This window comes from Eurytemora carolleeae, unplaced genomic scaffold (genome assembly GCF_000591075.1).
Source record: "Eurytemora carolleeae unplaced genomic scaffold, Eaff_2.0 scaffold2443, whole genome shotgun sequence".
NCBI classification, from domain to species: domain Eukaryota; kingdom Metazoa; phylum Arthropoda; class Copepoda; order Calanoida; family Temoridae; genus Eurytemora; species Eurytemora carolleeae.
The window spans coordinates 1-16,036 of NW_019398331.1; the positions used below are offsets into that span (position 1 = coordinate 1).

Genomic DNA, 16,036 nt, shown 5'->3' on the forward strand with positions numbered 1-16,036 from the left:
ATAAAAAACAGTTTTAAGTACTTGTATAAATCTCATTAAGTGTAGATTTTTAGATACCAGTTTATTGCACGTTATGTGGTACCACGATACCACAATTTTACCAAACTTTGAAACATAGCATTTTACAGCAAAGCATATCTGTTTGTAAATGCCTGTATTACTGTACCCCCTTTTAAATCCATGTTTTGTGTTTCTATAAATATGCACTGTCTTATTTCATAACTTCATATCTCTACATTAAAGTATTGTATCTTCTAGGGAAGGAACTATGCTTGGTCTACCATTGTTAGATATATTTCATTATATTCTCTCATTCACTAATATTCTACTAACTAAAGGTAAATGTATTCCATTATATTCTCTTATAAACTAATATTCTACTAACTAAAGGTGTATATATTCCATTATATTCTCTCATTCACTAATATTCTACTAGCTAAAGGTATATATATTTCATTATATTCTCTCATTCACTAATATTCTACTAACTAAAGGTATATATATTCCATTATATTATCTCATTCACTAATATTCTACTAACTAAAGGTATATGTATTCCATTATATTCTCTTATAAACTAATATTCTACTAACTAAAGGTATATATATTCCATTATATTCTCTCATTCACTAATATTCTACTAACTAAAGGTATATATATTCCAGTATATTATCTCATTCACTAATATTCTCCTATCTAAAGGTATATTATTCCATTATATTCTCTCATTAACTGATATTCTACTAACTAAAGGTGTATATTCCATTATATTCTCTTATAAACTAATATTCTACTAACTAAAGGTGTATATATTCCATTATATTCTCTCATTCACTAATATTCTTCTACTAACTAAATGTATATTCTTTCATTATATTCTCTCATTAACTAATATTCTACTAACTGAAGGTATATTATTCCATTATATTATCTCATTAACTAATATTCTACTAACTAAAGGTAGATATATTTCAATATATTCTCTCATTCACTAATATTCTACAAACTAAAGGTATATGTATTTCATTATATTCTCTCATTCACTAATATTCTACTAACTAAAGGTATAACTAAAGGTATATTATTCCATTATATTCTCTCATTCACTAATATTCTACTCTACTAACTAAATGTATATTCTTTCATTATATTCTCTCATTAACTAATATTCTACTAACTAAAGGTATATTATTCCATTATATTCTCTCATTCACTAATATTCTACTAACTAAAGGTATTTATATTTTATTATATTCTCTCATTCACTAATATATTCTACTTACTAAAGGTTATAGATAACATATAATTACGGATATCTCATTCTAAAGTTTTCAGCTCTGATAAAAGTCGCTGTATCCGTAATCCTCATTTCTTATTCTCCTCTATTTCCAATAAATCCAATACCCATGTTTCCTATACCATAATATTAGTTCAACAGTTAATCAACTTCTCCCAGGGCCAGAAACTTAAAACGGGGCAGTGTCATGAAACCTATACTATCGAAAAAACAGTTTCATGAATGGGGTCAGGCAGCTTTGGTGCTATTTAGTTTAATTTTATACTCTCCATTTCTTTCTAAATTCTTAAGTCAAAATCTACACAAATGTTTAGACTCCAAAAAGGAAACTCGGGAGTTTCGTTCAACAAAACTCTCTTAAATTTCGGGCTCAGGTTTAATCTAAAAGTACAAATAATGATAAAAAGAAAAAAATATTGATACTTCTTAAATTGTTCTTGTTTTCAAGGGACTTTAACTGTAATTTCATGTCGTCCATATGTAAAGATGGCATTGCACGATTCTTAACGGTACCATTAAAGCTTTGTCTGATCAAGTATGAATTACATATCAATGATCATAATTTTAAAAACTCATTTTTTTCAATTTTGGGTTCTCTACAAAAGTGTTTTGCCCATTTTGATTTTAAACCTAGAAAAACTACAATATCTTCCACAGTATTAATCAGATAAAGGATTCAAGGGTTCTGTTCTGAATCGGGCATTACCATCCTTGCATGAAGGGTCAGTATAAAGTCTCTTTGTCATTTTTTAGGTTCATAATTAAAATAAAAAAATTGTTTAAGCTTTGGTGACAGATAGTTGGGATCTTCCTAGGACTGCATTTCTACCAGCATTCTTCAATGCAGATCACATGCAGCATGCAGAGATGTAATAACAAAACAGCATGTGGAAGTGTCAGATGATGTATAGTATGGAAAGATGTAATTAATTATGTCGCATGCAATTATAATTTTCAATAATAAACTCTGTTTTTATGCGCAAACTGTTTTTAACTTTAATAATTCATTTTAATTAAATTTTACAATAATTTTTTATTATATTAGATGGAAATATTTAGAGATTTGTATATTTCTTGTTCTTCATTTTCTTGTTTGTACATCTTTCAATCATATTTTGGTTAATTTTGAAAATAAAAAGAAAAGAATTTTTTTTGGATGTTCTTGTAGTTCACTACTTTACAAGAAAGAACTATTTTTAAAGGATCTTGTTTTTTTAACCCTGTATTTAATTAATTGAACTAGATGAGCTACTCATTCTGATCTTTTGTAGACAAGGGAAAATGCATTTTGATGCATATTTCTGATGCATATTTGTTCTTGTTCATGTATGGTCTGACTAAGCATTTCAACATTTCAGGATTCTTGAGTTAGCTTCATTCACACACTTTCTAGAGAATCTTTTTTCCAGTGGAATACATAGAGGAGGGGGGAAGGGCATCTCCATCCCTTGTTTGTCTTCATTCGCTATCGGCAAAAAAAATACTTCTAACTTTCCTGTTCAATATTTTCTTCTTTCTTCTTGTTTATCTTGTTTTTACACTCTGAGGCCTCTCCAAATAGCTCTTTTGACATCGAGTTGTGGAGCAGGTAGGAGAGAGATAAAGAGGTGTGTAGGAGGAAGGGTATGGGGGATTGCTTCCTATATTCCTTCTGTTATACTCTTTCCGAGTTAAGGGGTAATACAGAAGCCCATAACTGAATCCTTTATGAAAAATGGGGAGTTGTATGTAAGCCCTAAAGCCCACCCGGAGAGGAATCTTCCACAGCAGTCCAGTCCTCACAGCTGGTTGAGTCAAAAACCAGTATCGTTGTGCATGTCTTGTATACCCATCAGGGATTAGACTACTGCTTTCAGTTACACCAGACTGAAGATGAAATCTTGTTTTATTCTATGTACATTTTTTACTCCCCTTCAGGATCAAGATGTGCAACTCGAATTGCTCCACCAAACTGTAAAGCCGGGACCGCTATTAGAAAGGTACGCTCTCTTCTGATTGCAGTAGGCAAAGTTTCTTCGAGTGCACATAATTAAAAAAGGTTTTTGTATAGCATTTCATAGAAACTGAGTACTTTCCACACAATCAGATCTTTGCAACCCAATGTCATAATTCGAACTATGAATAATGTTAGATAACATAGTTCATTACTATTGATATATCAAAGGTTTACAACATCAGGTTGCAAAGATATAGGAATTTTTGAGTTTAAGGTATAAATATGTCAAACAAAATAATCAGAAAAAAATTCTTAGGGGGTGGGGGTGTAACTTCAGAACAATAGGGGCCCCCTGATCTGGGGCTGTAGGGATCAAAACAGTTCGAACAAATGTATTTACTTTACGAGGGCAACTAAAAATTACTAAGTGCCATGTATCAAGTGTGGACAATGAGTATGCATCAAAAGTTACGAGTCACCCCGGACTAACCAGAGTGAGCAGCATTCGGTTTCTTCTAATTGAAATCAAACGTGTTTTGGTCTATAATTCAACAATGTTTTACCTTACGGATATGCTTATTCTATACTTTTTCCTTCAAAATGCATATGTCGACAAAAAAGTATTCAAGAAAAAAGACTAAAAAAATGTGTTTAATGGGTAAAATTGTGATCGAAAGTCACAGCGTTCTGGAATATTGACAGAACCGTTAAATCCACGTGGAGTGAAGCGACAAAAAACTTTTTTTTCGATGAGCTCGATCAGGTTTTTATTAAATTTGAGAACAAATAAAGCAATAACATTTATATAATCTGTCAAGATGTTAACAAAAGTGTAATTATTAGAGACTCTATATATATATATATATGAGACTATTGGTGATTTGATTGATTTAATTAATGTTAATATTAACATATAAATGATAATGTTAATTGATATTAACATAGAAAAAAACATTTAGGTATATGTATATTTTATGATTTATAAAGGAATTGAGTTTTTGGCACAAACTCAAATTTTCTAATTCCCATATCTTTGCAATCTGATTATATAAACCTTTAATATTTCAAACTTAGATTATTTAATCTAACAGAATTCATAGTTTGAAATATCTCAGGTCGCATAGATAAATATATTAGAAAATCAGAGTTTGTGGCAAAGACTCAATTCCTTTATTCGTTGTTAATTTTTACATATTAATAATTAAAATCTTTTTTATATAATATTATTTATGGATTTATTAACAATATACTGAATCACTGACATTATATATTTACCAATGTACATGTTAACGTTTTCATTTATACTTAAAATTGTTTGTAAAATGTTTGAAGTTAATGTTAAAGTTAATGTTAATGTTAATGTTTGAAGTCAATGTTAATGTTAATGTTAATGTTAACATATATATATGCAGTCCCACTGTAAATATACCAATGTTCATGTTAATGTTAATGTTAACATATATGTATGCAGTCCCACTGTAAATATACTAGTGTTAATGTTAATGTTAAAGTNGGAAACATCTCCTCCAGTCGGTCTTCATATCATGGGTAAGCTCTTTCACATATATTAGGTCACCTTATAATCTGTTGTAATGTAATTTAAATTCATAAGTACTATATTTTGAACCACAGTGTGATTTGGACTTGTATTTAAAATTGATTTGACTAATATGGACTTAGTAAATAAATGATTGATTGATTTATATCTTCTTAACTTAGAAAGAATACTTAGAATAATACTTAAAAGGTCTCCATGTAAATTACAAAAGTTATACTTAGAAAATAATCAGCTCCAATAAAAGGACTTAAATATTGGAGGAAATAGTTAATATAACCATAAGGTATCATGTCTTAGAAACAATTGTTCAGAACATATTATATGACGGTCTTGAACTTAGAAATGTTAGTAAACCATAATTCAAATCATTTGATGCCTATTCATGAATATTTCCTTCCTCAAGGAATCTAATCTTCTGAACTTCGTCTCCATCATATAGAACAAAGTCCGCTCCATTTCCATAAATACATGACAGGAATAACTTAACATTGAAACAAGGTTGATTCAGTATAAGCTCCGTTCTGAGCTTTCAATATATGTCCTATCTATTGATAGTCTAAGTCTTTTCAATTGAATTTTCACTGAACCAAGGCCTAAATTAAGCCGTAAACAATAATCAACGAATAAAGTCCCGCGTGGCAATTAACATCAAGGCGACGTTGATTAAGTATAAATACATAAAATGTCTTAGATTTAATGAAAGAAAGAAAGTTATTTTAAAATTTAGTTTATTTGGTCTAATAGTAGTTATCAGTTTATCCAGTGGAGTTTTCTCTCCTGAGATCCATCCTGAATAGAGAAGAATTAATATTTAGGAATAGTCATTTGGTAGTAAGATGGTAGTAATATGTAGTAACTAATCAACGAGTATAAGAGTTACTAAACACTAGTGTTAATGTTAATGTTAAAGTTAACATATATATATGCAGTCCCACTGTAAATATTCTAGTGTTAATGTTAATGTTAAAGTTAACATATATATATGCAGTCCCACTGTAAATATACTAGTGTTAATGTTAATGTTAAAGTTAACATATATATATGCAGTCCCACTGTAAATATACTAGTGTTAATGTTAATGTTAAAGTTAACATATATATATGCAGTCCCACTGTAAATATACTAATGTTCATGTTAATGTTAAAGTTAACATATATGTATGCAGTCCCACTGTAAATATACTACCACAAAAAATGACAATTACAAATTTAGTCTGTCTTGATAAAAATATACATTTTCCCCAGAGTGTTACATACAGCAATCAGGATAATTTGTGTTTAATGATGTTTAATTACGGAGTAATTAGTTTAATGATGTTTAATTACGGAGTAATTAGTTTAATGATGTTTAATTGGCGAGTAATTAGTTTAATGATGTTTAATTACGGAGTAATTAGTTTAATGATGTTTAATTGCCGAGTAAAATATTTTAATTATGTTTACTTACCGAGTAATTAGTTTAATGATGTTTAATTACCGAGTAATTAGTTTAATGCTGTTTAATTACGGAGTAATTAGTTTAATGAGTTTTAATTGCCGAGTAAAATATTTTAGTGATGTTTAATTACCGAGTAATTATTTTAATTATGTTTACTTACCGAGTAATTAGTTTAATGATGTTTAATTACCGAGTAATTAGTTTAATAATGTTTAATTACCGAGTAATTAGTTTAATGATATTTAATTACCGAGTAATTAGTTTAATGATGTTTAATTACCGAGTAATTATTTTAATGATGTTTAATTACCGAGTAATTAGTTTAATGATGTTTAATTACCGAGTAATTAGTTTAATGATATTTAATTACCGAGTAATTAGTTTGATGATGTTTAATTACCGATTAATTAGTTTGATGATGTTTAATTACCGAGTAATTAGTTTAATGATGTTTAATTACCGAGTAATTCGTTTAATGATATTTAATTACCGATTAATTAGTTTAATGATGTTTAATTACCGAGTGATTCGTTTAATGATGTTTAATCACCGAGTAATTAGTTTAATGATATTTAATTACCGAGTAATTAGTTTAATGATGCTAAATTACCGAGTAATTAGTTTAATGATATTTAATTCCCGAGTAATTAGTTTAATGATGTTTAATTACCGATTAATTAGTTTAATGATGTTTAATTACCGAGTGATTCGTTTAATGATGTTTAATTACCGAGTAATTATTTTAATGATGTTTAATTACCGAGTAATTAGTTTAATAATGTTTAATTGCCGAGTAATTAGTTTAATGATGTTTAATTACCGAGTAATTAGTTTAATGCTATTTAATTACCGAGTAATTAGTTTAATGATGTTTAATTACCGAGTAATTAGTTTAGTGATGTTTAATTACCGAGTAAATCGTTTAATGATGTTTAATTACCGAGTAATTAGTTTAATGATATTTAATTACCGAGTAAGTAGTTTAATGATGTTTAATTACCGAGTAATTAGTTTAATGATGTTTAATTACCGAGTAATTAGTTTAATGATATTTTATTACCGAGTAATTAGTTTAATGATGTTTAATTACCGAGTAATTAGTTTAATGATATTTAATTACCGAGTAATTAGTTTAATGATTTCCGGAAAGGAATTCTTCATTTTTCAAAGCGGAAAACTTTCGAATTGTGTATGTCGAGATCAATACTTCATCTCCTTTTGTTTTAATCTTAAGATTAATGTTTTTTTGGATGATTTGAGACGCGGTACAAATTTATTAAATTCGGACTCAGGAAAGTGAATTCAACCACTGAGAGTGGCCTTTATGATAATTTCTCCGCAAGTAACTTTCGTAGAGAACCCGCAAATGAAAATAAATAGTTTGAAGGAACAAAAACCTGGATTTCTAATTCACAATTGATCAGACAAAGCTTTTAGGGGTACAGTTGTGAATCGAGCATTGTCATATTTGCTTGAAGTGTCACATCAAATTACAAATACAGTTCCTTCAAGTACAATTTACTTAGTTGGAGGTCTTTATTCAGTACTAATCATGAGTTTTAATGTCGCAAGATAAGATATTATTTGGTCAGGTATTAAATGCTTTATACTTGCATGGTTTTTGAGGAAATTACATTGTGTTGAATTGATTTGTTATTATTTTATTTTGTACTTAATTTTTTTTCTATTACATTGATTTCTATTAAATTTATTTTGTATTGCAATGATTTTGTATTGAATTTCTTTTTTTTAATTTACAATTTTCTATTGAATTTTATTTTATGTTTGTCTTGTGCTCTAATGTGAAGTAAAATAAGATGTTTGAATGTTTGAAATTTCTACAGAATCAAATAATTTGGTTGAAATGTATTTGATGTGTTACTCTATCTATCTATCTATCTATCTATCTATCTATCTATCTATCTATCTATCTATCTATCTATCTATCTATCTATCTATCTATCTATCTATCTATCAATTTATCTATCTATCTATATATATCTATCTATCTATCTATCTATTTATCTATCTATCTAGCTATCTATCTATCTATCTATCTATCTACCTAAGAGAGAACCCCCTCTGTATATTAGTATTGCTCTACAAGCCTATGGAGGATCTTCAAGTTACTCCGCTAAAGCAGCTCAAGGGACTGTTCATAATTTAAATTCTATAGTTTGTTTGCACCCCTTCACTTGAAGTATTTTAACTATATGTATATTTTGAATGAAATTCGGACTTGACTATTCATCAAAAAAAAAAACATAATGTAATGTAAGGATTGCAGTGAAATAATATTTTTTTATAATATTAAATATTTTTGAATGCTTGATAACCAGAAAAGAATGGAATATGAAGACGACATTATAGCAATACTTAAGTGTATTTGATTTTGTTACAAAGCAAATTTTTACACTTACATATTTTGACTCTGACAGAAGATATATGCTAAAACAATCCAAAAAAGTTGCAAAAACGAGCACATGTCGTAACAAAATGTACTTTTAGAGAGACAGTCAACGTAATTTTAAGCGAACTTTAACAGATTATATTAAAGATTCACCCAATCTACTGGTATCCTACTGTAAATATACGTCTCCAGATCTAAACATAACAGTTACAGATTACATTAAAGATTCACCAAGTACTGGTTTTCTACTGTAAATATACATCTCCAGATCTAAACATAACAGATACAGATTATATTAAAGATTCACCCAATCTACTGGTTTTCTACTGTAAATATACGTCTCCAGATCTAACCATAACAGTTACAGATTACATTAAAGATTCACCAAGTACTGGTTTTCTACTGTAAATATACGTCTCCAGATCTAACCATAACAGTTACAGATTATATTAAAGATTCACCCAATCTACTGGTTTTCTACAGTAAATATACGTCCCAGATCTAAACATAACAGTTACAGATTACATTAAAGATTCACCCAATCTACTGGCTTTCTACAGTAAATATACGTCTCCAGATCTAAACATAACAGTAACAGATTACATTAAAGATTCACCCAATCTACTGGTTTTCTACTGTAAATATACGTCTCCAGATCTAAACATAACAGTAACAGATTACATTAAAGATTCACCCAATCTACTGGTTTTCTACTGTAAATATACGTCTCCAGATCTAACCATAACAGTTACAGATTATATTAAAGATTCACCCAATCTACTGATTTTCTACAGTAAATATACGTCTCCAGATCTAAAAATCACAGAGGCCGAATTTAAAGAATTTGATCCGCCGCTTAAGTATGGTTGTTTCCACTAAAAATGTATTTAATTTAAGATTTAAGCCGGCGCTTAATTATAACCGGTTTTTGAGGGATTTGATATGTGGCTTAAATTCATTAAATTCGGACACAGTTCATTTTAAAAGCTTGTTACTTTCTTAGTGTAAAGCTCTGGTTCTGAAATTCATATATCTATAAGCCCCACCTTGGGCGAACCAGGGCGAGATGCGTTCGGTGTCTGCTGTTGGAATTCAATCACGTTGTGGTCTATAATTCAACAACCTTAAAACTTAAAGAGTGTCGTTAATTAATCTTTAAACGCCTACGTCGACAAAAAGTCATTGTGTGAACGAACGTCAAAGTTAAATCCACGTGGCTCCGGAATAATGAAAAATGGAAAGGATATCATGCACCTGTACTGCAAGCTACACAGAAGGTCAATTTACTGGGACTTCTTTGTGACCTTGTATCTTATCTAGTTTTGATATTAACCACATGTCTGAGAAAACGGAACTTTACATTAGTAATTCAAAATTTTTGTTCTTCTCAATAGCTTTTCAATAAGAGGAGTTATGATTGAAAACATATTAGATTTCAATAAATTTACTTAATATTTTAGGATTGAATTTTTTTTTAGAAGTATCAAAATGCTTGTTAATTGGCGATTGAGTCTGTAGAAAAACATAATGCTGAATTATTTCGACAATCTTTCGGTAGAAAATATAGTTTAGTAATCCATAGATCATACTAACACTTACAATCTATACATATCTATTTATTTATCTATCTATCAATTAATATGACACAGTTTGGTAAAATTAAAAATATTTTGATTCATTCATTTACTTAATTCTTGCGGAAGTTCTATATCATGGATTGTGAAAACATGAAACATCATGTATGGCAATAATCAGCATAAAATCCAGCAATATAGATACATATAGCTATTATATGTATATCAATCTATCTATTTCATTTTTACAAAATGATATAATCTGGTTAAAACATTATTTTATGTTCATCTATTCTTTATTCTATCTATTGTATGTGTCTATCCATCCATCTTACTTATGCAGTTTACATTCTTAAACTATAAACATTTCATAACATTTCAAGTGTACATAAACTTATAAACAAACTTAAACAAAACATCCACAATAAACCCAACAAAGTGTAGTAAGGAAACAAGTATAGGATGAATGTCTTATGTTTGACACATAGATCCAGACTGCCATGAAAAGTTGCATTTATATTTAAAGCCTAGCCTTTCATTTTACCTAGCCTTTGATTTTGTATCCCTAGAAATGCAAATTTTAGAAACAATTTTTTAAAGCTTTAGTTGAAAAGAAGCAGTAAGCAAAACTTTCATCAAACTTTAGATCACTGTGCTAAATAAACCAGTTTATAAATTTCTAAAAGTGTTTTCATTGATTTCACGTATTTGATAATATTTGATAATAAAGGGTGTACATTTAAAAAGGTTCCAAGAAGTTCAGAAGTTTCCACTTTCCAGCGATTTTTTTTGAACTAGTTACATTTTAACCATTAACCATTGTTTGATGTGTACTGGGGCAGGCCGGGGAAGACTGTTTGGCGTGGTGTTATATCTTTGTTCCGTACTTCGGGCACCCACTCTTCATCGGAGGTAACAGAGTACACTAATGATATCGGAGGTAACAGAGTACACTTCCTGATATCGGAGGTAATAGAGTACACTAATGATATCGGAGGTAACAGAGTACACTAATGATATCGGAGGTAACAGAGTACACTAATGATATCGGAGGTAATAGAGTATATTTATATGCGCGCAGTCATTCGTACTGTTTAGTCTGGACTACCCAGCACGTTTTATGCAACAAATGTAACAGATTCCAATTTCTAGTTTCGGAGGAAACATAGCACAAATAATAATATAGGAGGTAACATCGCACACTTTCTAATACTGGAAGTAGCATAATACGCTTTCTATAATATCGGAGGTAAAAGAATATAATTCAGTCCATCGAAGGCAATAGAGAACAACTCTTTATATCGGAGGTAACAAAGTATTGTTCTTCTAATCGGAGGTAACAGAGTTCTATTAATCTTATCGGAGGTAACAAAGTACACTTATCGGAATAAAAGAACACAATTTTCTTATCGGAGGAAACACAGAACTTTTATTCTTATCGGAGGTTACAGAGTTCCACTCTTTTTATCGGAGGCAACAAAGTAAAGTTCTTTTTCTCGGAGGTAAAAAATTATTATTCTTCTTATCGAAGGTAACAGAGCTCAATTTTTCTAATCGGAGGTAGCAGGGTTAAATTTTTCTCATCGGAAGTAACAGAGTTAAATTTTTCTCATCGGAGGTAACAGAGTACAAATCCTTTATTCGGATGTAGCAGAGCGTTGCACAACCATCAAAGGTAACAGAGTATATTTTTTATCTGAGGTAACAAAGTACAATTCTTTTTTATCGAAGTTACTAAAAGACAAGTTAATGTAAAAAAGTAATTAATGCATCTCTCAACCCCTACAAACCATATTTCTTTTTCCAAAATATTGAATTTATGATTACAAATTAAATCAAGCTGTTATTTTGATAAAAAGCTGCAAAATTTATATTTTTATACTTTAAGCTGGTGTTTGGAATTATAAAAGCACGTTTACATTAATAAATATACAGTGAGAACCAGAAAACGGTAACCAACTCTATACTCTAAAAATTCAAAGGAAAGTGAATTTAAGAAAATGTACAAATAAAACAGAGCAGCCAAAAAAAGAAAATGAAAACAAAAGTAGCTGTATGATTTTGGATAAACTAAATTACATACATGACATTGAAAACTACTAAATTCTAAGTTTTTGTAAACTTTCTTTTATTCTTTTCTTATAAAGTTTGTTTTGGTAGCTTACACTCTCTTTACACCTTTAACATTGTAGAACAGGTTCATGTGTGCTTTACTTTAAGAAATGTTCATCTTTATTTTTCATTATAACTCTTCATGTTAAAGAAATGCAGTCGTCGTCAGTTTTTTTATAAACTTTTATTTATGGTATCAAGGGGCTGGTCGGAGTTCGAAAATAAAAACATAAAAAATAATTTTTTATTATTTGAGTTACAGTCACCCTGATGTAAACCTTACTTATTTGAAAAGCCCTTGAAAATGTCTATATATTCTTCAAAAATAAGATGACTTTGGAAAGTTTGACTAGGGAATTAGCCATTAGGGACAATGTATCACACTTTCTTATCCGCTAAGGCCCCCACCCCTTATCCCGATCCCGATCAGAATTTAGTGAATTGACTTTGAGAGATCAAGCATTTATAAAGGAAGTTGTGTTTAAATAATTATGATCGAAAAATTTGAATTTATGTTTAATTTAGGAAATATTCTTCTCTTTGTTCTCACCACCGCCATCTTTCAACACGGTATCTTCCCTTTTGGGTAGGTTCGATATATTCAACAAGGTTTAAGGGCCTGTACACGGGTAGGCTAGATATATTCAATTTCAACAAGGTTTAAGGGACTGTACACGGGTAGGTTAGATATATTCAACATGGTGTAAGGGCCTGTACACGGGTAGGTTAGATATTTTCAACAAGGTTTAAGGGACTGTACACGGGTAGGTTAGATATATTCAACAAGGTTTAAGGGACTGTACACGGGTAGGTTCGATATATTCGACAAGGTTTAAGGGACTGTACACGGGTAGGTTAGATATATTCAACAAGGTTTAAGGGCCTGTACACGGGTAGGTTCGATATATTCAACAAGGTTTAAGGGCCTGTACACGGGTAGGTGAGATATATTCAACAAGGTTTAATGGCCTGTACACGGGTAGGTTAGATATATTCAACAAGGGACCGTACACGTAATTTCAAATGAGCCTCCATTTATAGAGTGCCAAGTTATACGTCGTCGAGATTTTTTTGATCAGGGATGAGAAAGATATTCTTATTTTTCTAGCAGAAATTCGTTTTTCTCAATGGTGGGTTGTCTTACTTACAGAAAAAAGAATTAATTTAGAAAATTTTAACTTGGAAAACTATATAAGATTGAGGGTTGGATCTGTCCTATTTTATTTTATTTTTTATTTTACAAAAACATTTGTAAATACCTTTATTCCACAATAGATTGGGAACCCAGCTTTGCCTGAACAAAAACTTTCTCTTTAAAGTCAAGTTTTTAAATCAATCTAAGAACATTTCCGTGCTTTAACCGAGTTCACAACAAAAATTTGGTCGAGAGGTTTTAAAAACTAATTATTATTTTGTAAACTAATATGTTTTCTCACGTCTTAATTGTAGGGATTAAATACGATACGGGATGCCATCTCAAAATATCAGGGATTATGACAGCTCTATGTAGCACGTAATATATTCGTACCAGTAGCACCCTATTTTTGTGGTTAAGTTTTTAAAGCGTTTTCCTTCTTATTTCTTCCCATCGGCTTGGAATAATCTACCCAACCATCCCAAAGATATTTCTTCAAAAGACTTTTTCGCATTAACCTTAAACAACATTATCAGAACTTTCCATGTAATCGTCTTTTCTGTTCTGTCTGCTCAAATGTTTGAAAAGATCTGAATTATCATTGTTTATATTTCTTAAATTTTGTTCTAATTTTCTTAAAGTGGTTTTAAATTCTCTTAGATATAGCCTATGGTTCTAGGTGTGTCGGCTTGATGCTATTTAGTTACCATGTAAACTCCGCCGTGGCTCCATTATTGTCCCACCTGGGGCTGGGCATCGTTCCTGGGGAACGATAGTTCTTTCACGAGAACAAACTGAACTATCAAGAACGATCCAACCGTTCCGAAAAAAGAACGAACGCATAGAACACGTTCTCAAAAATATTGGAACTATTTGTAAAGGAACGGAACGGAACGGAAAGTGCTTGAAAAGGACGTTTAAAATCAGATTTGCGTTCTTGTTATCAAGAACGCTTTCTAAGTCGGGAACTAGAATGAAACGATTGAAAAAATGGAACGAGAACGGAACGATCAAGCTGAAGGCCCTCGATCTAGAACGGAACAGAACGATTTTAAAAAAGTCGGAACGTGCCCAGCCCTAGACTCCCACCACCGCGCCATCCGTATAACATGTCAAATATTTACGGTTAAACACAGCTTCTGGCTTCACACGCTCTCTTCCCACCTCTGTTTAAATTTTGTTATTGATTCTAAGATGTGCCAAAAAAATTCTTTTGATTTTTTTATATTGGCTATAACATTAAACAATAGGGCAAAATTGTACAGTACACCAAATATATCATCCCCTTCCAGAGTGATAAATGTGGAACAGTCTCTTTAGAATATTAAATTTTATCAAGGATTGCAATATTTAATCTTGTCTTTTGGTGCCTCACTGGATTTCAGTGTCCTCTACCCTGTAAAACTTATTCAGGTAAATTATTATTATTATTATTATTATCAGTATTGTTATTATTGTTATTATTATTATTATTATTGTAACAAATCTAGATGCTACTACTCTAACGATCACTCTACTCAAAGTCTAATGAGATCCTCTTAAACTATATCTCTTGCCAAAACTCAAGGCTCTCTATCTCTAGCCAATACTCAAGGCTCCGTATACGTCCGTATTAATCAACAAATGCTATTCAACTAATTTATTTATAAACAGGTAAAATGAAAACTGACCGGGCTAGCCCGGCTAGGTCAATATACAAATAATTAAGATAGTAATATTATTAGTACAGTTATCAAATTAGAATTGCACATCATTGTAGAATACATTTCACATCCCCGGAGGGGGGATTGTCGAAGTTTATCGGTTATCGCAGATCAACGATACTTCGACAAGTACTGATTCTCGACATTGGTGAGTAATCTGTCCATCTGAACTGTTTCTGTTCTTGCAATCTTCCGGTTCTTCAGTAAAGCCCAATTCAGAGTAATCCTGGTAACCAGAGCTCCTGAACAGCATAGACAACTCGTCTGAAATCAGTAGGTTATTCTCCTCGGTTCTCAGGTTAACAGGTCTGATCCTCTTAAAAGGACAGGTCTTAACTTGATCATCCAGCAAATACACCTTGGGCCCATCAACACACCAGTTTCTTGAACAGCCTGTAGGGAGTGAAACTCTAGAGTGTTTAGCAGCTACCTTTCCTCCTCTCGTCCTGAGATACACTTCATGGAGCTTCTTTGCTGACCTACACTGTTCCAAGGTCACAGGCTCTTCCGCCTCGATCTCCAAGATCCAAGCTGGTCTTACTGCAGCTAACTTCTCAGGCCACTTCTTCTCCAGGATAAAACAAACATCGTGCAGGTGCAGTTTGTTTATCATCGTAGGGGTGTTGCAATCAAACGCCCTTATCTTGCAGGCTGACTCCCGCCAGTCCGAGTTACCCTCCACCGTACAGATCGACGTGATAAACAACATCAGAGTAATCATGGTTCGCAACATTCTCTGACTCCAGGAGGACTGAAACCTCCTTGGTTTGCTATATAACTGACTAACTGTATCAGTTGTATGATTTGAATTTCCCGCGTTCTGAGCTGTGTTCGACACCGCAGCTGCATCGCTGTACCGGCCGGTGTTATCATT

The 16,036-nt window shown here is 31.2% G+C and overlaps 2 protein-coding genes across 2 annotated transcripts; both read left to right on the forward strand.

Moving 5' to 3' along the window:
• Window positions 1–258: 258 nt before the first annotated feature.
• On the forward strand, window positions 259–2,281 carry LOC111717241 (uncharacterized; the record flags this gene model as incomplete). Its single annotated transcript, XM_023492753.1, is given in 2 exon segments — window positions 259–338; window positions 2,082–2,281. Coding segments are annotated over 2 exon segments (169 nt in total), but the record flags the coding sequence as incomplete, so codon positions are not given.
• A 2,476-nt stretch (window positions 2,282–4,757) lies between these two features.
• LOC111717242 (uncharacterized) lies at window positions 4,758–14,872 on the forward strand (the record flags this gene model as incomplete). The annotated part of the gene is given in 5 exon segments (XM_023492754.1): window positions 4,758–4,781; window positions 10,117–10,192; window positions 11,055–11,124; window positions 12,850–12,910; window positions 14,799–14,872. Coding segments are annotated over 4 exon segments (232 nt in total), but the record flags the coding sequence as incomplete, so codon positions are not given.
• Between the last annotated feature and the right edge of the window lie 1,164 nt (window positions 14,873–16,036).